Source organism: Orcinus orca, chromosome 17 (assembly GCF_937001465.1).
Source record: "Orcinus orca chromosome 17, mOrcOrc1.1, whole genome shotgun sequence".
NCBI classification, from domain to species: Eukaryota; Metazoa; Chordata; class Mammalia; order Artiodactyla; family Delphinidae; genus Orcinus; species Orcinus orca.
In genome coordinates, this window is record NC_064575.1 from 49,853,027 (window position 1) to 49,878,211 (window position 25,185).

The 25,185-nt window shown below is 38.2% G+C and overlaps 1 protein-coding gene across 2 annotated transcripts in view; it reads right to left on the reverse strand.

Moving 5' to 3' along the window:
- Positions 1 to 3,751: 3,751 nt before the first annotated feature.
- The window catches only part of STK3 (serine/threonine kinase 3), a 319,933-nt gene continuing 298,499 nt past the window's right edge, over positions 3,752 to 25,185 (reverse strand). For both annotated transcript variants that reach the window (XM_033438225.2, XM_004275350.4), the window contains one exon: positions 3,752 to 5,126. In XM_033438225.2, coding sequence (XP_033294116.1) covers positions 4,968 to 5,126 — 159 coding nt within the window. In that variant the 3' untranslated portion in view covers positions 3,752 to 4,967. The remainder of the gene's footprint in view (positions 5,127 to 25,185) is intronic.

The following is a 25,185-nucleotide window of genomic DNA, read 5'->3' on the forward strand; positions in this document are numbered from 1 at the left end:
TATCTACATGCCATATGCTAGGAACTTTGTTAAATATTTTACATGTACTAGAACATTTGATTTTCACAGTTGCTGCATTATTACAGATGAAGAAATTGAAACACAGATTGGTTGAATGGTTATTCTTGCCCAGGGCAACAAAAGTATAAAGGAGGAGCTGGGACTTGAACCCAGATAATTTAGCTTCTGAGGCCTTCCACCTTCCACTATGCTGATTAATGTTTCTCTAAAGTTCTCATTACCAGAGACAGACTTTGGTAAGGGAGAGAATATGATATGTTCTAGTTTACAAAACAGCTTTTAAGGCGCACAAACTCCAGATATATTCCAATGAAGGAAAAAAATCATTTTGTATAAGTCATCTTGGAAACTTAAGTATATGCACCCTGCTTTTTTCCCCTACACGTAGAAAGGGTGCCGTTTCGGAAAATGTAGTTTCCAATGAAATGGAGAAAAGGTTCAACTCAGCTAACAAGGTCCTGTCCTTACAAGATAGATCAGCAGGCAGGCTTAGCAACCCTGTCCAGCAATTCTAACGCCAGACCTGCTGTGTTTATTAGGCAATGTGGTCTAGTGGGAAAAGCAAAGATTTTGGAGACAGACGGGAGTTTAAAACTCATGCTGGCACTGACTAGCGTTATGACCTCATTTAATCTCTCCAATCCTGTCTTTTCTGAGAAAAAGACTATGTACCTTCTTGTGAAGGTTTGAGATAATATATCAAGTTCATGGCTTAATAGATGCTCAAAAACGGGTTGATATTATTGTTCTCTTTAGTATGATTACCTGGATGTAAGGAAAGGAATTAGCCTATATGATTAATGATGACAATTTTGTTAACTGAGCTAATTGCAGTCAATGAAACTTTATTTACTACCAAGCACATCTAACATCCTGGGAAGCACTGTGGGGAAACAAGATGGATAAACACTAAGTTTCTTGGTTTCAGGTACCTTACAATCCAGTAATAAGGGAGATCAAATAATTATAATAGTTTGGAAGCAGTTTGGTTTGGTGGAAGAAAGGCCTCAAAGAAATCAGTAAGGCAAGATGAGGTCGTGTAGGTTGGGACATGTTGTAGGTCTTGAATGGCAGGAGGCAGAGTTCATTCTTAACTTGGTAGGCAAAATTCTGTGAACTTAAGAGTGATCCAGCAAATCAGAATTTTAATTTAGGGAGCTTAATCAAGTGAAAAAAAAATAGTGGTAGGGAGTCTGGCTAATGCTACGGTCCGGCGTGAGAAGAAAATGGACTTGGAGCTGTTTTTCCAAGATTGGTGGAAGAATTGAGTTGGTCATTTTTTTTTCTCTCTTGGGGTCTTTTTATGACTCAGGGAAGTGGTTGGCTGAGGTTGAAGGCGTTTTGTATGGACGTGGAACAGGGCGAAGCTGATTGACTCCTTGGAGGATAAGCCACTATTCAGTGCATGGGACTATCCAAACGTCCCTGGGTATAGATCCTATCAGACTGCTCAGACAGCAAAGACAAGTAGCTCTCTTGTTAGGCTCCAGATTCCTGGGCTTTGGGACCACAAAAAAGAAAAAAAAAAATCTAGTATTCCAAGATAGCATTTTGATGCAATATCTAATTAAATGCCTGTACTTAATAAATTTAGTAATGTAATACAATTCCAATTATTTTTTAAAAAGTTTTATTTAGGGCTTTCCTGGTGGCGCAGTGGTTGAGAGTCCGCCTGCCAATGCAGGGGACACAGGTTCGTGCCCCGGTCCGGGATGATCCCACGTGCCGCGGAGCGGCTGGGCCCGTGAGCCATGGCCGCTGAGCCTGCGCGTCCGGAGCCTGTGCTCCGCAACGGGAGAGGCCACAACAGTGAGAGGCCCACGTACCGCAGAAAAAAAAGTTTTATTTAGAATGTTTTATAATTAGTACTCTCAGAATTTACTTTAATCATTAATCTTTAAAATACAGGATATGAAACAAAAATAGCATTCCTATTGAATGCTAATGTGTCAGTAATTTGAAGAGATTTCCTGTGACTAAGTTAAAAACATCTTATTAATATATTATATAATTTCCGCTAGACAAGCTACATATTCTTTAGTGAGTAGAGAGTGATTTTAAACCTTGGGGATGTGATTCAATAAATAAGCAGAAGAAAGAAATTGAAAAGCATGTAAGTAATACATGTAAGGTTGTTTAGCATAGTATCTGACACACATAATAAGTGTCCCAAGTAATAGGTGTTATTATTTTGAAAACCATTTAAATAAATACATTTTCTTGTCCAATTTATATTGGCCAAATTAGCTCATATTTTGAACATAAAACTATTTATGCTAAAATAAGCTAAGTGTATTCTAAGTCTGTAGAAATGAGTCATCTAAGTTCATTAAATCAAAGAAAAAGTTTTCTCATCCACAGGCCAACATATACAATGATGCTGGCTTTTCATCAAGATGAAATCCTTACTCATTAGCTTCAATTACATTTACAATACCGTATCTATTAAAGGACGGGGGTGGGGGGTGGGGGTGGTGGTGTGTGTGCAGAAAGTACACTTACCTACTTTTGGAATGTTCTCAGCAACCAAGGTTAAAATAATAAGAGGCTTCTTCTTAAACTCATTAAAATAACTAGAAAACTCTTTCCTAAGAATAATGATTAATCAAGGCTGACCTAGACTTGAAAGTTTCTTTACTGGCTTTTGGTTCTTCTAAATTTTAAATTCCCTTTTTTGATTGGTGGTGGGCAGAGAGTGAGAAGATAGGAAAATTTTAAGGCAGGTTATCCTGAAATGTTCTGGAGCTTCCTAAGGCTCTAAAGTAAAACAACGCCCATTGTTTGCAACTCTCTTAAATATACATATTAAGAGAGTTACATAAACATATACATACGTTAGTATACATATATTTAAAAAGACAAATATAACAACAGTATATAAAGTCTATTCACATAAAAGTTACAATATGATTGGAACATGGGATACTTATTATTAAAAGGAGGACTCTTGTTGAGATGTTATTAGTAAGAGTAGTTAACAGGCCCCATTGAATTAATTTGCATAAATTTTCTAGTTTAGCAAACTAGAGAGAAATCACCTTCATAGATTTCTTGTCATTTCATGTAGGTGGCTTTACTTGGCTAATAACAAGTCAGTCATTTGTTTCCATCAAATGAGGCGAGGTATTAGGCAGCTGACTGAAAAGAAAAACAATTAAGAAAGGAAAAAAAAGGATGGGGTGTTTGAGTTGATTGACTCATCTGATTTTCCCAAACAGATGTAGCTGAAGCATATACTGTAAATTCAGTTTTCATTTTTAATAGTCCTTATAAAATCTTCCATATTTACCACTATTTTATAACTACCTTATAATTTGTATCCAATTACACAATTTACTATTTGTAAGGACTTAACACGGCAAGGAAAAATGTTACTCCAGGCATTACCTGGGGCACAAATGCCATTTTAAAAAGGAATAGAAGTTTCCAGAGATGACACACCTTCTGTCACTGGCTGGCTGGAGCTAATGTGAGACTCATCAGGGCTCCTTCCCTTGCTGTGGTGACCACCAACGTTGCAGATGGTGGAGGCTCTGTCAGCAGGGTCCCTGGGTGTGAAGGACAGGAGCAGGGCACATGAGTGACAAATAACCTGGGTTATGTTAAGTCACTGAAGGTTCAGAGTTTTTATCACTGTATAATCTAGCCTGTCCTGACTAATATACCTTCCTTGCCTGGAAAAGACAGAATCCAGGTCATCAGTTTTAAAAAAAGATAGAGATGAAATGTGTTGGGTGGCACAGTAACATTTATTTGTCTTTATGATTTAAACATAGTAATTAAACACACAAAAGAACAAATGCTGTCAAGATGGCCATATGTAGTTTAGGAAATGACTGGTCCCAGTTCAATCCTGCAAATGATCATTCAGCTTAGAAATGAGTTTCTTTTTAATGGTTTTAATCTTTTTTTTTTCAGTCCCCAAGGCTTGCACAGTTCAGTACAAATGTTTTTGCTATTTTGTTATCGTCAGGCACATGACGTTTACCAATTCCCAGGAAATAAGTGAAATCAACAAGAGTCTGTAACAGTTGAGCACATACTCACAGAAATAAATCTGATTAGCTTATTACAATCTGATACAGTTTAGCTATCAGACCTACACAGGAAACAACATTAACAATTACATTTGTCTTAAGGATTTATTTCTTTAAAAATATTTACCATACTTTTTTGTGCAAGGGTTCCGCTGATTTCTTTGGTTTTAAACATCATAGCTCTGTATGACCTAAATATATATAGTCCTATTTGTACCAAACATCAAAAATAAAAAAATTAAAATTTCAGAAGGTAAAAATGGAATTATTGCTTCAGTATAAAAAATGTCTGGCCCATTTGTGTACTATTGCTATTATTGCTTTGCTTCTATTGGAAAACTATCCTGGAAATCAAGGAATGTAAGTAACCCCATAGCTCCCTGCTTACGGTATAATTTGGTTGTACATTATCATCTATTAATATGTCCCTACCTTCACGAAAGCTATCCTGATCTTGTCCTTAAAAAACAAAACAAAGTGAAATAGCATAAATAAATAAATTTACCTAAAGGGATACAATAAATAGGCTACTAAAAGAGAATAAAGAATATTGTAACATAAAGCCCTTCGGTGCTGTACAATTAAACAATAGCTTTGGATTTTCAAGGTTTCTAAACACAGCCTTCATTTTACAACACAGTTTTAGTGCCAGTATGCAGCTGACAGATGCAGAGAAGAATGCATTTCTGCTGTGTCCATCCTTTAAGAATGAAAACACAGTGGAAAGAGTATTAAGTTCTGTCTTTTGGGGATTTACCTGGGTTTGTACCATCATCAGTTTTTGACTGTTGCCTGGTCATAGAGCACAAATCTTAGAGATTAAAAAAAAAAATCATAATATTCCTTCAATTCGTAGTGGTTTCTTGGTCTCCAGGATAGTCATAGAAACAAACAGAAAAGAAATTAGACTCAAAAGTTTTGCTGCCTTCTTTTCTTCGCATCCATTGCATCCAGAATGGGTTGTCTTTTCGCAGTGTATCTTTGACGAAGTTCTTCTATTTCTCGTTCCATCATGGGGTCCAGCGCTTTTAACCGCATCTGTAGTTCTTCTAAACTTAGATTTTTTAACTGGATATAGAAAATAAAAAGAAGATATTAAAATAGTAAAATTATCTACAATAGGTTAAAGTCTAATGAGTTTTAGCATGAATATTTCAACTCTTTACGTCATCTTTGAAATATGGCTCAACAATTAAAACAGGAATTCCTTCCCTCAAGAACCAAGAAGCCACATCTTGCAAGAACCTCAAGTAATCTGCAACGAAACAATAAAAAACTCTGCTTTTAGGAAAAAACAAATGAGAAAAATAAGCTAATAAAATGTATCTGTTTTAAAAAAGGCAGAAAGACAAATCCACCATCGTCAACAAACAGACTTTAAGGATATGTTCCGGATATATTCACTCTACTCTCTCATACTCTTGCCATCTATGGAGAGCTACGATAATCATAAACACTTGCAGAGATCACCCAAGAATGTGACAAGATTGAATACAGGTTAAATTAACCATTCTATTCTGCATTTTACCAAATGCTTCAATTTTAAGCACTTGGTTAACCAGAAAATTAAATTATCTAGAATCCTTTTACCCCAAGCATTTTGGTAGGACAGCGTTTTTAAATTTCTGATTCAAAATATCCCAAGTCTGATACAAACAGTGCTGTGTAAGTTCTGACATGGGCTTGGCCAATTTGAAAATGAAATACCTGTCACATGTTTACTGTATATGTTATAGTTTGACAGTAATGATATGATTTGACTAAATGATACAGTTTGACTATAATGATTTAGTTTGATTATGCTAGCTTCTGGGGGCAACACTGGCACATCCTTTACTGGTTTTCTGTGTAACAACAGAAGAGAGGCCTCATGTCCTGTGTGAATGGGGGATAAAATCTGTTCTACATAACAGGATCTGTGGCATCCTGAGCTTTACTGTATTTATTTACATGTCAAAGCAGCAAGATATGGATAATCTCCTGAGAAACATTTTAGGGATATTGCCTCAGGGCCTATAGGATGCCCTGAAATATATAACCTAACACTTGGGCTTTTTATCTTATTAACATTAAAAAAAATCAAACACTCTGTCTCCTTCAGAAACTATTAAAGCAATGGTGGCAGACAGGTGATTTTTAAAAAGTCTGTTAAAGCAAAATGATCTACTATTTGCTCTTACTCAGCATCTTGGTAGGTATTGTAAGGGAAGCATAGAAGTACTAAACTATTTCCTTGCCTTAGAAACTTACAAATTAGCTTGAAGGGTAAGATTAGCAACTATAAATATTTAGGGACTTATGCCAGACCCTATACAATTAAGCCCTATTGTATGTGGTACAGATTATAGTGACAGGTTCTTAACTCAAATCTGGGACCAAGCTTCTCATGTGAAAAATTCTGCATGTTCATGTGTACATTTTCCTGGGAAAAGAATCCATTGTTTTTTGTGTTTTTTAAAAGCAGATTCCCAACAAAAAAGAGAGGAGGCTTGCTATAAATGTAATGGAGACATGATTCCCTTTAGGGAGCAGGGACTGCGCTGGTCCTTGGAAAAGGGGATACCTCAGGGAAGTGAGCAGGGCCCTGGGAGGAGGCCCTGCTGTGCTGAGGAGGAAGAACTAATAAGGACCAAAAACAAGACAGAAAACTAGGAGCTGGTGGGGTCCTGGAAGCCAGCCAAAGCCAGGTTTGGACTTCAGGGAGCCATGATCAACTTTGGAGCAGGAAATTACATGAGAGTAATCCAGACTCGGTTTTAATATGATAACACTTGCAGCTTGTATTTTTTTTCAGAAGAGAACTGTCTTTGGTTACTTTATAAGCCAAGCCAGAAAACACTCTCATGACTTTACAGTCACATGTCAATCTTAACCAAAAATAGCATTTTTCAGCTTGATCCTCCACCTTACTCATCATACCTGGCCCTAAGTGACCCTTGGTTCCCAAAATCAAATCCATTCTCAACTGAAAAAGGTTTGTCACCACTGAGGATACTGAAAAGAATGAGTCAGAGACTGAAGAAATGCAAAAGATGAGTTCCAAGAATATAAGAATGACAGTGTTATGGGAGAGAATGCACTGGCTCCCGGGATGATGACTCTGAAGGTGACTACCACTTGCTTTGGTGTATAAGAAGTTCTGGTATATATCTAAAATATGTCCTGTTATTTTTTAGTCAAACATTATTAAAAAAAAAAGAAAACCCTAGCTTATTATATTATATACTATTATATACATGTATATAGAAAGCATAGTATTATATTATTACATACTTCATTAATTTTGTTTGTTTGTTTGTTTTTTTGCAGTACGCGGGCCTCTCACTGCTGTGGCCTCTCCCGTTGCGGAGCACAGGCTCTGGACGCGCAGGCTCACTGGCCATGGCTCACGGGCCCAGCCGCTCCACGGCATGTGGGATCTTCCCGGACCGGGGCACAAACCCGTGTCCCCTGCATCGGCAGGCGGACTCTCAACCACTGCACCACCAGGGAAGCCCCCATTAATTTTTTTAACACCTCTATTGGAGTATAATTGCTTTACAATGGTGTGCTAGTTTCTGCTGTAATTGTTTTTTAAAATAAATTTATTTATTTTTGGGTGTGTTGGGTCTTCGTTGCTGCACATGGGCTCTCTCTAGTTTGTGGCGAGCAGGGGCTACTCTTCGTTGTGGTGTGCGGGCTTCTCATTGCGGTGGCTTCTCTTGTTGCAGAGCACGGGCTCTAGGCGCAGGGGCTTCAGTAGTTGTGGCACTTGGGCTCACTAGTTGAGGCACACGGGCTTAGTTGCTCCGCGGCATGTGGGATCTTCCTGGACCAGGGCTCGAACCCGTGTCCCCTGCATTAGCAGGCGGATTCTTAACCACTGAGCCACCAGGGAAATCCTGTAATTAACTTTTAATGTAAGTATTAATCTGTTATTTGATCACTACTGTTCAAATCACTGTGGGGATAAAGAATAAGCTAACAGGGAATCTTGAAACTTTCTGTGATAGTGAGATGAAGGGCCAATAGAGACCACACACAGCCACATTTCCCCGAGAAAGACAAGGCTGAGTGCTGTCTACATAAGATCCAATTCCACTTTGTCTCTATTTTAGCCTATGTTATCTTTCTTATCTCTGAATTTCTATATAACATTTAAAATTTAAAGACCACCATTTAGTATTTGATTCTAGACTCATGGACTATTTTATAATTGGTTTTTTATGCATGGGTTTCATGTCTACCCGAGGTATTCCAAAAATATTTAAACTTTAGAGCTTGTACACATACCTAGAAACTATTAAACTATACTGCTAAATATGAAGACACAAAGGTGGGTAGATAAACAGGAATACAGAATAAATGACTCAAAGGAATGGGTTACACTATAATTAGGAGATATAACATCATACAAAGTGAACAATTTTTGTACTAAATATCTTATAAATATCTTATACTATCTTACTGGGGCAAATTGCCAATAGTTTATAAATATTATACTAAAGGAATGGACCGAATTCAGAGAAAGAAGCTACTTAGAAGAAAAAAAATTTCTTCTCTAATAGACTTTTATATTATCAATATGTAGAATTTGTGAAAAACAGGTCTGTGATACTAGAGAACAATTAGCTGGCATTGCTAGGGAATTAGGTGTTCCATATAAGTAAATTCATGAAGTATCTAAATCTTAGTTCTTTAAGTGATAAATCTGTTTCAACCATTTTTAACAGAAAATCTTTATAAAGTATTTTACAGATTATGCTGCCTTCTAAAGCAGAGGGTACAGGACCTAAAACAACCTTTCCTTATGATGAATCATTATTAATATCTATGACTAATCTATACCATGTATTAATTTCCTCTCTTCTTTTTGGCTTTTTATCTTCATTTGAGGTAAAGCTATGAGCTCCTTTCTTTGCCATCACTGAGTGGATATCCTTCTCTCTCTACTCCAAGTCTGTTCACTTATTGCAAACCAGGAGGGCAATTCAACAATCCTATAAGGCATTATACTAAATAAGAATAAACAGCTTCTGAGTGAAAGCTTGAGGCTGTTTTAGGAAAGATAGAGCATGGCTTTAGTGCTGAAGCTTGTTATACCTGTTCTGTGTGTGTGTGTGTGCGTGCGTGTGTGTGTTTAAAATTTAACTTCTTATTTGTGGCTGTATAAGGTCGAGGTTACAGGAAATCTGACTTCTACATGAGATACATATATAGTTATGTTTTCTGGTGGGCCATCCGAGAACTTCAGAGGATTCATTTATTTAAAAATTTGTTGATATTTTCTACGGACCAAGCACTGTAGATGCAGAGATGAATAGAACACTACCCCACAAAGAGCTTGCAATCTAGCTGGCAAGACAGGTCCATGCACAGCTAACTCACTAGTGGAGGAGAAAGCTGAGAAGTCGGGAAACAGGACAGGGGAGAAGGGTAACAGCATGAGCAGAGACGTATAAGGCACACAAATGCCTGGCATCTTTCGAGATGTCAGCTGACTGCTGGGATGTAGGAAGGATCCAGGGGGGAGGGGATTAGGAGAGGAAAGAGAGGAGAGGCCAGATGACTTAAGGGCCTTAAGTGTGTTGCTACAAACTTTCTGTAGACAAGAAAGAAATGCTTGATAATTTTGAGCATAATTGGTGCTCAAAACATGATCATATATGAATGAGCTTTACAAAAATATCTCCAATAGCAGGTAGAGAAAATGCATTGCCATGGGGGAAAAATGGAGGCAGGAAGACCTGTTAGCAGGTTCAACAGTCTACTGAGAGGATGACTCTTGAACCAGGAAAATGGAAGTGGAGACTGAGAAGAAGAGAGAGATTGGAGAGTCTTGAAAATATCAATACAATTGATAGGGCTTTCTTTGTTCACTGACTGATTATGAGGGGCCAGAAAGAAGGAAGGGTTAAGGATGATTCCGGCTTCAAGCTGGGGTCATGGGGTAGAGACTGAAACCATTAATAAGGTAGGGGAGTTAATGGCATCAAGGTGGAGATATCAGATATGGATTATAATTTGGGGTTTTTGGACCTCAGGAGAAAGATTCAAGGTGAAGACACAGACTTAGGGAATCATCAGCATTTAGTTTATAACTGAAGCTCTTGATGAGGATAAGATTATCCAGGAAAAGAAGATTTTCTCCCTGATTTTACAATCTGCCTATGATATCCAACAGAAAATAATCCCCAAACCTTAACATCTGTGGTCAGAGGCTTTTCTTATTTTGTTAACAGAACAGAAATATCCATATAGTCCTAAATAACTCTAGATTATGGTATCATCTAGACTAAAAAAAAGTGAGGTTAACTGGTAAAAATTTTCACTTCTTATAAAAATGGGTATGATTTATAGATATGAACTTCCGGTTGAGTTTTGACTTCTAGTTAAGCCCTAATAACGTATTTAGCACTCTGTGTTTCTGTAGCTATCAAGGCTCCCACAGGCATAAAAATGGTTTGGGGTGGGAAACGTGGCAGAAGCAGCTTTTGCAATCTCTTGGAAAACAGTATGCTCAATGCCTTGGCAGTAAAATGATGTGCAAACCAGATAACAATTTATACAGACTCATAATGATAAAAATGACCCTACAGTACCATACAATCCACTATCACCCTTTTAAAATAATAATCAAATTAAAACAATTCTGAGGGCTAATAAGGATAATATCAGAAGAAAAAGTTGAGCTTCCTGAACTAATATCAGTATTACTGTGATGAAAATTTCCTTCACTAAAATCAAGGTTCTTGAAACTATAAAGAGGAAGATGGAAATCCCTTCAGAATTACATTTATGGATTAACAGAGCTTGTGGTAAATCAACTTGAATTTACTTTTTTTTATATATAGGAAAGAAATGTTACTTATGAACCATCTTTCTACATGGAATACAAAGTAGCTGTATTACCATAACTATATGCCAGTTGACTAATTCCAAAATAAATGCAGAGTAAACTAGTGTTGGAGTATCAAGTCTCTGTTCTACATTTGTCAGAGTTTAGAATTTGGTAAGTCAAGTCAAATAAATAAAAGAATTTTAGAACATGCATACATTGTGGTTTTTACTGTATACGAAAAATGTACAAGAATGAATCACTCATCTGGAAATGACTTTTATATGTTATAGGCTAATTCTATTTAACAAAATTTAGTTTTGAACTTAATGACAAAATATAACTTGCACAACTAACAATGATTCTTAAATCTTCAGGCCTTAACACAGTTAAAGAATATTGTAGTTTGACAACCTTTACAAACATTGAGGACACATGACTTGGCTAAGTGACCAAATAAGCTGCCATGCAGTAAGAGGAAAAACTCGAATGCAGAGACAGAGCCCACAGCTGCTTCAAAAGCAGAGTCACAGAAAAAGTGATGAGTTTTAGAACAATATTGTTTCATTACTTGAGAAACTTTTTTTTCTATTCATAGTTTGCTCTTCTTGGCCATTTGAAATGACAGATAATCAGGGGGCAAGACATATTAATAAAAGCAGAGAATAAAATCAATTTCCATAAAAGGGTTTAAACGGAGATTGCGTATATTGAATCATATGGGCCTGAGAGAAACACATTTTGAGATCTGGGATTATTAAAAGTCATTGCACATGACTAAGTCATTTGTTTAGCAGAAACATGAACGATAAAGGTGGGTTGAGTTAAGCCTCACAGAATCTCACTGCAAAAGAGAAACTTAGAGATGATCTAGTCTAACTTCCTTATTTTAGGTGAGGAAATGAGAGCTAGCGTGCTCAAAGTTACACTCCTGGTTAATGGCGAGACATGACCCGACCCTTATTAGGTCAACGCTGTTTTTTATTTTACCAAGTCTGCTATTCTTAATCTAGCACGGCCAGAGAGTTCAACAAGTTAAGTCACCACAGATTTGGGGGTGTGCTGCTGAGAAACTTCTTCGGTCTTCAGCCTGAACTGAAAGGGAAAATGGTTTTTAGGTGTTCAGCTATGAAGTCCACAGTGAATAGAAAATACTGCATTTGACATTTCTATACATCAGTCTTTTTTTTTTTTTTTTTTTGTGGTACGCGGGCCTCTCACTGTTGTGGCCTCTCCCGTTGCGGATCACAGGCACCGGACGCACAGGCTCAGCGGCCATGGCCCACGGGCCCAGCCGCTCCGCGGCATGTGGGATCCTCCTGGACCGGGGCACGAACCCGCGTCCCCCTCATCGGCAGAAGGACCCTCAACCACTGCGCCACCAGGAAAGCACTACAGCAGTCTTTTAAAATGAAATAATTTAACTGCAGAAGTTCAGCAAAAGATAGGAAGGCTATCTTCTTTAAGCTTCAGGCCAGTAAACTAGGATCTCCCAGCTTTTATAAAAAGTTTAAAATAAGTTAAAGAATCTAAGAAAAACCCAAAATTTTTAAAGAATAATAATTAGATAGATGAGTGGATGGATACTTGTTTATAAGTTAAATGAAAAAGTCAAAACTACTTTTTAATGGGAGTCAACATTTTGTTTGAAAATTAGTACAGTTTGGTGTATGAGTGACAGCTTTGAATAAGCAGCTCATTTTGTTAATAACAGTCCTAGATTATCACATTTTAATCCAGGAGGTAAGAAGATTACAGATCAAGATCCAAAAATATTATATTTTTCAGTATCCCTTAAAAAAAGAAAACCCAAGATAGGTATTCAGATTAAAAACTCACTTACTAGCTCTTACATAAAACAGCAGCATAAGTAACTCTGTAATGTGAGAAGTTAAGATAGAAAACAAGATTAAATCAACCCATAGATAATTCTGACAGTTCAAACTTTTAATAATTAGAATTATTTTTGAACTCTATGAGAAGTATTGAAAAGCTGCTGATTATTATTAGCAACACACCTCCAAATCTGTGGTGACTTAACTTGTTGAACTCTCTGGCCGTGCTAGATTAAGAATATCAGACTTGGTATAATAAAAAACAGCGTTGACCTAATAAGGGTCGGGTCATGTCTCGCCATTAACCAGGAGTGTAACTTTGAGCACGCTAGCTCTCATTTCCTCACCTAAAATAAGGAAGTTAGACTAGATCATCTCTAAGTTTCTCTTTTGCAGTGAGATTCTGTGAGGCTTAACTCAACCCACCTTTATCGTTCATGTTTCTGCTAAACAAATGACTTAGCCATGTGCAATGACTTTTAATAATCCCAGATCTCAAAATGTGTTTCTCTCAGGCCCATATGATTCAATATACGCAATCTCCGTTTAAACCCTTTTATGGAAATTGATTTTATTCTCTGCTTTTATTAATATGTCTTGCCCCCTGATTATCTGTCATTTCAAATGGCCAAGAAGAGCAAACATTCTTATGACTACATCAGGAAGAGCCGACAGTAAAATTAAGTCAGAAGGAATTATTTTCCCAAACAATTTCATCTTAAAAGCTATAGGGGGAGAACATTCAGATTTCTACATTATTTTGTTTTGTCAAAAATAGTCCTAATTACATGAAGGCTTTTTAAAAAGTCTTAATTTCAAAAAATAGAGGAAACAGGATCATGAAGTTTTAAAATGCTTAAATGTGATAACATTTCAAGACTTAATGGGTCTACGAGTTGCTGGTATAATCAGTCCGTCAAATGAGATAACCATCACAATGAAGCAAATGGTCTTACATGTTAATGTTAACACATTTAGTCAAAGAGTCAATCAAAAAACCCTTGTATAAGGTTTGCTGTGTTTACTGGGAAAACAAACTCTTCCTAGCAACTGTTTAAATAAATCTCACAGATGCTACAGACCCTGTTAGTGGCCAGTGATTAAAAAAATATGGATTGCTAATACTGTATCCTGACTCATCCATTTTCCCATCTGCTAGCAATTCTAACAATACGAACTATCAACAGAATGGCTAACAACAATAATTTTCTATGGCAATTTTGATGCTGAATTGCCTATAGCATTTTGTAAGATTTACCAGTGCATGCCTCAAACTGTTTTGAGTTGTTTGTGGCCTGGAGCGACATACTCCTTTCCCCCCTAACACTCCACTTTAGCTCAAATTTTTACTGTGTTGAACAGAATCTGGTTTGGTTTTATAGAACACTATTCATGGAGGCTGTCACAGTCATTTTACTAACAATGAGACGGGAGACGCAAAAGTCCAGTGAAGTCCACTGATTAGATATCTATGAACAGGTAAGGGGCCTTCTGCTAAGCAACAGGGATAATAGGTAGCACTTAAAGTTAAAAAAAAAATTAAAACATCAATATATTATGGAATTTCCTGATTTAATTTCTGGCACTGAGAAGAATACAATAAAAGAGTTCTCAAGTCAATGAACTTTGAAGCTTTCTTAAAGAAAACCTACATATACATTTAAAACTAATGAAGAGAGCGATAATTTCAGACTCTTGACACGTTATAGAAGGAAGGCTGAATTCCTCACCGTACACGTTCTTAAAATCTACGTTAACATTAAATCTACTGGCAGAGCCTTCTTCCTCAAATAGACACTATTTACCTATCTGGATGGAAGACTGTACATGTAACTCTGTTCTGAGCTGAGTGCCCCTTGTCTATGGCCGAATGACTGAACGACCACAAATATTCTGGGATTGTAACTGGAAACTGCATTAAGCGTCTGTTTAACCTCAGAGCATCTATGGTAAATTTAAGACATTTAGATTTTTTCATTCCCAAAGAGAAGGGAGAACATCATTTCTTGTGGCTATCAATGGAGGAGAAGGGAAAAGTGCCAATTATTGATCATTTACAAGGGGTCAGACACTATCCTAGGTCCTGTGCATTAAGGCATTTAATCCTAACAAGCACTTTATGTGGTAGATATTACCAACTCCATTTTATAGGTGAGGACACTCAGAGACCAAGTGACCCACCCTAGGTCCGATAGCTGGTGGTGCTTACGCAGGCACTCAAAGACAACAGCAAATCCACCCACATAAGTTTGGATTGGAGCCTAGTGAGAACAACTTCTTAGGTCTCCCAAGAACTACAAAAGCACTTCAAAGGCCAATTATCAAATAAAACAGTTTTTTTTAACAGATTGTTTATAGATTAAAAATAGGGAAACATTAAAAAAATCCCACCTTTCCTCCCAGATTGTACCTTGTGGAGTATTTTACTTAAAATATATTAATGTATTTTAGCTATAATTAGCCTTATGAAATAAGTATGTGTATGTTTATTAAGCATTTTTGTATTTAATCGGCTCTCTAGAAATATAAACACATTTCTGCATAGCCCTTTGGGACAGATGCCATAATTTTATCAATAAAAAGAGATATGCAGTGACAAAACTAACATGACGTCCACTTGACACAGAAGCAAGACTGCCTGTGTCCATTCAGACTGTCCCATAGTTGGTTTGATGTGTTATTTTGCTTGGACCCAGGAATGAGCTACAAGCTGATGGGCATCACTATAGTTATCTTGTCCTACAGAAATCTGAGCCACCCGTATAAAAAAAAAGAACGATGAAATTTCAGTTGCATTCCTCAACGGCAATTGAACACCCATTCCTTTTATGTTTTTCAGTTTCTAGTAAGTAGTCTTGCCTGCTAAAAATATCAGGAAAAACTTAATTCATGCATAGCTCTGCTATACTGTAAGCAGCTAAAAAATTCTAGGCCCAGAGCAACAAAATCTGAGTAACGCGAAACCAACTGCTAATTAAATTTTTCCAGATCAATTAAGGGGCAGATGGAAAAGCTCTATTAGCTTGGATTCCTTATCTCGGTGATTCTGATTAATACTTTGAATAATTTTTTTTTTTTACTAAATTGCTCTTAGTTTATTTATTTATTTATTTTAAAATTTATTTTATTTATTTATTTTTGGCTGTGTTGGGTCTTTGTTGCTGCGCACGGGCTTTCTCCAGTTGCGGCGAGCGGGGGCTACTCTTGGCTGTGGTGCGCAGGCTGCTCATTGCGGTGGCTTCTCTTGTTGCGGAGCACAGGCTCTAGGTGCGTGGGCTTCAGTAGCTGTGGCTTTGCAGGCTCAGTAGTTGTGGCACAAGGGCTCAGTAGTTGTGGCTTGAAGGCTCTAGAGCGCAAGCTCAGTAGTTGTGACACATGGGCTTAGTTGCTCCATGGCATGTGGGATCTTCCCGGACCAGGGCTTGAACCCGTGTCCCCTGCATTGGCGGGCGGATTCTTAACCACTGCGCCACCAGGGAAGTCCCCAGGTCACTTTTCATTATTGAAAAGTCCAGACCAATTACAAACTTCAATCTCATATTAAATATAAATCTCATCCCTCCCCTCAGTACGGGCTTGCACAGAAGGACCAAGAGACTGGCAGGAAGGGATGTTATCTGCACCCAGAACTTTCTCTCCCCCCCGCCCTTTTCAACCTCAAGGTCTACTTCTTCTCTGGTGTTAGGAGCTGGGAAAGAAGGAAGGATCTTCTGACATAAACGGTTGCTTGTCAGCTGGGGAGATGTTTCCCTGGTCCTGCTCTGGCTTGATTCCTAGTGTTGGAGGGCAGAGGGGTGTGTATGGATTTCTGATGTGGTGGTCGGTGTTACCCTGGTGCTCACCCCTCTTGAGGAGGGGCAGCTCCCTGGGTGGGGTATTGTCTCCTCTGGCCTGGAAACCCCCTCAGTAGCATTCTGACTTCTGATCACCTTTTTTAGAGCCACAGAGATTGTAGAGGTTCTTTTCTACACCCTCCAGGGGCCACCAGGACCTGAGGAAGGGGAGAGGTCTCCTAGTCTCTTCTTTCCTAGAACACTACACCGTGGTCCCTAGTAATTCTGCAGGCCTTGGCTCCACCAACAGAAGTCTTTGGGAGAGATGCAGACATCTATGTTAATAGACCCTCCAGACTCCCAGCAACTTGCTCACTGAACTCGGCTCTAGTGGCAGGCACATCAGTGGGTCTGCAGGTTCAACCAGCTTAGCAAGCAACTGGCTGGGACACCAGAGGCCAGTCTGTTTTCCTGTAGGGACACCGATTACTACGAATGGCTCTCTGGAAGTGCCCCCACCTCCACCTTTAATCTAAGCAAGAAGAGAGCTACCTTCTTCCCCTTCCACTAGAGCACGAGATTGTGAATTACAGTAGGATAGGAACTTCTGCAAACAGCTGCATCCCCAGTGCCTAGAACACTGCCTGGAACATAGAAGGTGCCTAATAAATATATACTGAATGAATGAAAAATGGTGGGGCTCTTAGCAAACCCTGCAGGGAGGTGCCTGGTCTCAATCGTTGGTGGCCCTCTTTAGAATATGGGATACTTAGCGCCTGCTGTTTTCAGTTGTGGACAACAGCGCTCGTGTGTGGCAGTAGGAAAAGTCCCTTTCAGCGTTGTGGTACATATCCGTTAACTCTAAAAAAAGAAAAAAAGTGTGTGTGGGATCAAGTAGGCGCACTTGCCACTGAAGAAAAGCAAAAAGAGTATCTTGGAAAACCAGAGATATTACCCAGCAGATTTCATTTATTTCACTATAGGATAGGCCCATGCTCCATTACACGTTTATTCTGTGTGTCTGGTAATATATTTAATTTTGATCTCAACTCATTCTTCTCTTAGAAAAATGGCTTCTGTCAAAAAACTCTTCAAAATGATAATAAATACCATAGTTTACTCCTTTGGCAAACATGCATGGAATGAAGTGCTCTGGGAGGACATAATTCTTACTAATATCCCTGAGTGCACACAACCATTTATACAATTTTCTGCTGCAGTGATACCACAATACTTATCCTGCCAATTTAAATTATGTCTATCTTCATACCATAAAGATGCAAAATTTACTTTGCCCACCTATAGGAAGGGTTTTAAAATAAAATAGAGGTCAGCCGAAAACCACAAACCATGAAACTCAGACTGTATTACATGATTTTTTAAAACAATGAAGCAACACCTACAAATGAACAGGATTCCTAATACTTTAGTTTTGAGGCATCTAAATCCATAGTTCTTCTAAGACCCCATAGAATAAGAATCATGGTCTGATAGCTACTCATGAAACAACATGAACTCAAAATATGGTAAAAAGTTTTTTAAAAACTTAAAGAGCAACAATAAATTTTGATCATAGTGCTTCATCCTTAGTTGCCACATGAGCTTTAGAAAATAAAATTTACCAAAAAGGAAACATTTTAACATAATCATCAATTTTAGAATGGCACGATTTGTGACTGAAACAGTATTTTTAATTTCCCAAACAAAGGTACAAATTCAATTAAAAACCCATGAAGAAACTCAGGAATTTAAAAGGTTAGGGGGAAAAAAAGGATAGGAAGGCTTCTATGAAAATGTTAAAAAATAAAACCCCTGCCTACTTTAATAACAATCAGTCTTGTGCAAACTTAAAAGCAAAACCACCAAGTGAATAAAACAGAAGCTGACAGCTTTTGCCCTTATCCTTTCATTAATAGTTGTTTTAAAATATGTTCATAAGTGCTATTAATTTGAAGTAAAAGAAAATATAAAATGAGACTAAGTGAAAATAAAATTGGCTAATCATTATTATCTTTTAAATGTTTATTTATTTATTTATGGCTGCGTTGGGTCTTCGTTGCTGTGCGCGGGCTTTCTCTAGTTGCAGCGAGCGGGGGCTACTCTTCGTTGCGGTGCGCGGGCTTCTCATTGCAGTGGCTTCTCTTGTTGCAGAGCATGGGGTCTAGGCAAGAGGGCTTCAGGAGCTGCGGCACTTGGCCTCGGTAGTTGTGGCTCACGGGCTCTAGAGCGCAGGCTCAGTAGTTGTGGCGCATGGACTTAGCTGCTCCGAGGCATGTGGGATCTTCCCGGACCAGGGCTCGAACCCATGTCCCCTGCCTGGGCAGGTGGCTTCTTAACCACTGCGCCACCAGGGAAGTCCCAAAATTGGCTAATTATTAGCTTAAATTTATCTTAGGAAGGAGGCATCAACTTTCAAATGTAAATGTAAATGTTTCAAACTTTCAACTTTCTGGTGTGGGGAGAGGAGACAGTAGTGTTTGTGAGTTATGTCATCATCTTAGACTGGACAACTAATATGTATAAATCACTGAAAATAAAGATGAGAAAGTAATATGCCAGTGTCATTTACAAACAAAACAGCTTAGAGTAAAAGTTTACTGCAAACTAAAAATTTCACACTTAGATGCCTACAGTAAATGAATTTTCCACGAAGTCTTTTTTAAAAAAATGAGAATGACACCAAGTCAAATTTTTAAAAATTGTTTTTGTTATCAACTAATTTAACAGAGAACATGGCATCAAAATTAAATCTGTAATACCACCTTATAAAATGAGCGTGCTCCCAAATGTTCCCGGAACTTTTCAGCACTGAGCCGAACCAAGCTGCCACCTGTCTCAGATGCAACAAGACTTCTGGCTAGATCTTCCCTTGAGCCAAACACCTCTTTCTGAGCAGACTCACTACTAGGGTGGACACAGAAGCAGAGGCAGAGAACTGTGACTGAGGGGACTTCATGACGATTGGATAGTCTCACTTTGCATCTACTGGGAAGCCAGGAGACTGTGGTCACTAGTGGAAACTTGGGGATCAGAATTTGAGCTTTGGTTCCAGTAATATACATTAATATAATGTAGTTATGCTAGTAAATCTTTACATTTTATTTTTCAGTATGAAATTTCAGCTCAGTCTTAAAAAGTCCAATTTTAATAAGGATAAAAGGAAAAATGCACCTTTAATTACTGACCAAATAAAAGACACACTGTTGGTTTACCTCCTGTGGAAAAGTAACAAAAAAGCTACGTGGCTGTTAAATTCAATGAGGAACTTTTTATAAGATGTTGTTAGCAAGTGACTGACATATGCTGTTATTCAGAGTAGCTAATCCACTTGGATCATTATTCTGAAATTATGTGGTATTAACATACAGTATCATGTAGCTCCCAATCCTGAATAAATGACCTAACAGACTGAGTGACTAGTGCCTGGTACCAACAGATGCCAGAATCCTCCATAGCATTCTTATACAAAAATATCACGAGTGAAATTTCCTTCGCCTTATTAGACTCAGAGTGGACGTGCAATACCACAAAGCATGAAGTAGTTTTGAAAAACGCTGCGCACAAAGGAATTACTTTCAAATGAACTCAAAAACTGCAATCTATTCTACACTACACTGTCCATTTCTGGATTCCCACAATATCCAGCCTATTTTCAGTTACGAACATCCGCTTGAACAAACTTCTTCCTGCCATAGTTCTTTCAGCTAAAGCGCACGGTCCTGTCACTGTTAGGCCCATCCCCAGGCCTGCTGTCACCAGCCCCCGCATTTCTTCTGCTCACTGGCAGCTGTGAGAAACATGCATGGTCCCGAGCCTGGCTATCCCCTCACAGGTGTGTCCACTGCCTCATTTCACCCAGACTCGCTGCCAGCCTTTTAAGCAGACCACTCTCACTGCCAGCCCACCTGATACTCAGAACAGACAGCTGTGCTGAACCACGGTGGCCAAGGAGAGAGGACTCATATTGAGGCAGCTGCAGATTTTGCTAGCTATCTCCTCATTTTTCAATCACCAGAAATTTTGTCTTTCATTAGCTTTTAATGAGTATCATCCTGAATTATGCCACCTAGTAATAGAGAGGGCAGATTTCCCACTAGTCTGTTTTGCTAGACTGACAGTAGTAGAAGTTTCCCCATCCCCTGCCAAATCTCTGCTCTGACTTAAAAAAAAAAAAAAAAAAGGGAAGACGCTCTTTATTGATTCTTAAGCAGTAGTGGGGTTTTAACCTCGCAGAGTGACCACATATTGAATAATTGATAACTATTTTGTAAAACCGCTTAAATCCCATTAAGAAATTAACATATAGAATGAGGGAAAGTAGCAAAAGCGGAAGCAGTAGGATGGAATAAAATTAAATCCTCCTAAATCAACTGAATTGTAACCAAAGTGACTTCTGAATGGGCGGGCCTCTTCTGGAAAGGGCAGCGGGTGAAGTGAAAAGCTTGACTGACTTCAAGAGTATAAAAGTTTATGGAAGATGGGAACAGGCTTTCAGCTCGATCCCTGGTCCACGAGAAGTAAGGAAGATGAACCACTATCAGATCAATGGTATTTGGAACTGAGAAAACATGATGCCACTGAGCTCCACATAGATGATTAGTGGTAGGTCCTGAACTCTCATAAGGGCAAGATCAGATCTCAGACTCTAAGAGAGGGCTAGGTCACTGGCTATCCGGCACCCTCTAGTGGCCAGATTTGGCACCACAGATTTCTGCCTTTTAAGAGCAGAAACCTGCTTTCCTTCCTTTCCCTCCATTTCCTCCCTCCCTCCCTCCCTCCCTCCCTCCCTTCCTTCCTTCCTTCCTTCCCTTCCTTCCCTTCCTTCCCTTCCTTCCTTCCTCTCTCTTTCTTCTCTCCCTCTCTCCCCCCCCTTCCTTTCCTTTTCCTTTTCCTTTTCCTTTTCCTTTCCTTTCCTTCCTTCTTTCGAAGCACAGTATATTTCAAAACCTTTTTTGGTTATGGAAGGAATCATCAGTACCACTGCTGGTCTACAGGTAGGTGGAAAACCACTTATTAGGTATAAATTTGACATCCAAAAAAGCAAGCTATTAGAATGATTCAAAAAGTGTTCCTTTGAATGTATTTAAAATCCCATGGGTGAAGCTACTTAAATGGAAAGATGTGGTGAGTACTTAGCGATTTAAAATTTAATTCTCTACAGGTACTTACTTTACGAGAAATATTCTTTTATATATGGATTCATATTGCTGTAAATTTCATGTACACAAGAGCTAACAAGTTTTTTGAGCACGTAGCACTGGCAGACACTATTCTAAGTGTTATCTCATTTAATAGATAATAACCCTGTGACAAAGTACCATTAATACCACCATTTTTCAGAGTTTAAATTTTCAGAGGCACCAACAGTTTAAATGTATGCAAGACATTTAGCCACTGAAAGGTGTGACCAGGGTTTGAATCCAAGGCAACCTAATTATGGAGCTGGCACTTTTAAACATTACACTACACAGAGATACACAGTTTATCAGCCATAATAAAAACTTCCCTCCTTCCTTAAGAAAGGAAGAGTTTCTTAAAGATTTTAAATTAGACTTAGATTAGCACAGAGACTTGCAGGTCAATGATGCTTATGCATCATTATGCCAGCCAAGAGTTCATTCCCTACAATGTTTATTCGTGTACATTTTACAGCTGAAGGGGAGTTTATAATTGGCCATGAGAGCCTGAGATCTAATATTTTTCAAATCATAATATATTTAAAAATACTTTATGATTTACAATGCATGTTTACATAAATTATTATCAGATGAACCTCACAATAACTGTGAAATGGGACAGATAATTCTGTAAGTAGGCATTATTCTTACTTTACAGATACGATTAATAAGGTTTAGAATGATTAGGTAACTTCCTTAAGTAACACAATTTCTTCAAAATCTAAGATATCCCAAATGATTGAATGTACAGTGAATTAGCCTAACTCTATAATCTTTATCCTCTGTTACACAGAAAATAAAAATGACAATTTTCAATGATAAACCAAAAGAAAATTTTACTTATGCTAGACAATTTGGTTTCACTTTATTTCTGCTTTATCTACAATAAATAATTCAACAGTAATTACTATTGCTGAACTGGCAAAAATCCACAGAAGGAGGAAATAAAAATCAGAAAGTAAAAAACCATAGGAAAGAAAAAATACCAGATATGAGTCATAAAATCCCCACTGAGTTGGGAGCAAAATGGTCCCAAAATTATGAGGTTAAGGTGAATGATTACATAAAGTACTTAGCACTTTAAAATTCTTTAACTTTGTAAAGTGCCTTCAAAAATTTGATACTTTTTTTCATAACCCCTAAGAGATCACTGGGAAGCAAAATAGCCTCTACATGGCAGATCAAGAACATTTCACAGTACAAAAGTACTATGAAAGCTGTTACTTTTGCTTAAAAGAAAATAGCCTGTGATTCTAATCATAATCCAAAGCCCCAAATTCTTTTTGACTATAAAGCAATGCAGTTTAGAAACATTCCTGCTCACCCATCTTCCACAACCCCTGTTCTAATGGAAGACACATGCCTCCCTCAGATCTAAGGTCAGATAGCCCTGGAGTGGTCTCAGAAACCTAACTACATGGTTAGCTTCCTTCTCTTGTGCTCCTTCAAACTCTCTTAGTCTTTAGCATCAAAACTGAATACTTTATAAATATATCCTATTTTAAACAAACCAAGAAAAACAGACCTGCCTTCAATTCCACCCACCCCTCCCGCTGTCACAATTTCATCCCTCTTCTCTGAAAAGTCAAACTTCTCAGAAGTGTGGAGAAAGTCTCTACTTTCTAAACTGGGAATCACGCTTCAACTCACTCCATACTGCTCCCACCCCCATCACATTCTCCAAACTGCTCTTGTTAGGTCACCAAAGTCAAATGAATTCTTTTCATTTCTATCTTATTTGACCCCTCAAGCTGCACTTGACACTTTGTTCACTCCTTCCTTCTTGTTCTTCAGATCCTAGCATTTAGCAGGTGCTTAACAAATGCTTGTTAAATAAACTAAGAGCCAGAAATAAGCATAGGCATATTCCCATAGTCAAAAAGCTATAAAACCATCATGGAACATTCTATTTATCAATTTATCAGTGTTTATCATCACTATGACATATTTAAAGATAAATATGAAAACAATTCAATATTAATCATTAAAGATGTTACTGTGATAAAATTTCCTGAAATCAGAGTCCATCTGTTTATCCACATTCAACAAGCTAATAAAATGTCTTAATCAATGTAACAGCACAATTCTCAAGTCTTATTAGGAACATCAATTCAAATGGTTAACATCTTAATGCTGGGTAGAGGCCAGAAGGTTGGTGGAGTCTCAGATTCACATACCCGAAAGGCCTGTGCTCAGGTGTGAGTACAACCTTGATCAAAAGCACCAAGAACAAGAGCCAGATGAAGAGGCAGAATGCAGAACACCCATTTGTATAGAAAAATAATGGGGGAAGAAGACTGTGACAGCAGAGATGGCCCCTCTTAGCTTCCCTCAAAGGCCTGATGTAGCATGATGTTCTAGTTCAGTTTAAAGTGAACTATCTGGGACTACAGGGGCTGTCTACATCTTAGATATATTTCAAGGCAAAAGTAGATATCCTGGGCAGAGAAAACATCAAGGCTTAATATTTAATTCAACGTGTACTTAATGTAAGTTAAAAGTTTTTATTCAAAACAGTGGGAGAGAAAAGTTTCATGTTCCATATGTATTCAACATAATAATGCCTTCTGTTTTTTCCAGATAATTTGTTAAAAGCAGAAGTATGGGGGTAAGGTGAAAATCATGCAGTGATTTTCTTACAGACATGAAGACTTGGGAACACCTTAGTCCAATGCAGAGAACTTCAATGTCCCACAAACTCTAATACTGGGCAGATTTGGGATTATACTGGTTAGGTGATGAAAGGTCCAAGGTAATTATGGGGACTAATCAGAATTACAAAGGACATTGACATGAGGTCACTGTAATAAAGTTATACTATATTTATCAGCAGTCTTAAATGGCTATGGGTAAATGTTCTGGTTGTGTGGCCCCCTTGTAACTAGGATTTTCATTCCAACAGAAAAGGGGAGAAAAAAAATCGATTCCAGGTAGGAACAATATTGCCTCTTTCTCTCTTTAATTTGAGAACTGACAACCATGTCACCGGCAAATGAACAAGGCAAATATAAATGCAGGAACAGATTTCAGTGTTGCAATAAAACAAAGCTTCCCCAAAAATATCAACGTGGCATTCTTAACGACATGATACTGCGCAAGTGATAATTATTCATAATTGATTTCATTTCAAAAATAACCATAGCCAAAATTACTTTTATAGTCTCCCTCTGAATTTTCCAAGTTCCCTAACATCTATAAATCACTACATATTGCTACCGCCCCATATCCTTTAAACTGCAGCTCCCAAGGTGCACCTCAATGCCCATGACTGAGAAGTGAGGGCTCGCATACTCCTCCTCTCCACAAATCCCACTCATGGGTTCCTCCCCAAGAGTCCACTAGCAGTTCATTCAGTACTTCCCATCCCCACTCTTCACCAGAAGGGACCACCCTGGCAGCTCTGGCTGTGGGACAGGCTTGAAAAAGGCTGGCCTGGCACAATCATTACACCAGTGGGAGTAGCCCTAATGAAGGAAAGGAAGGGATAGGGAAGAGAAAGGACACAGGAAAAAGGCTCTAGGAGGC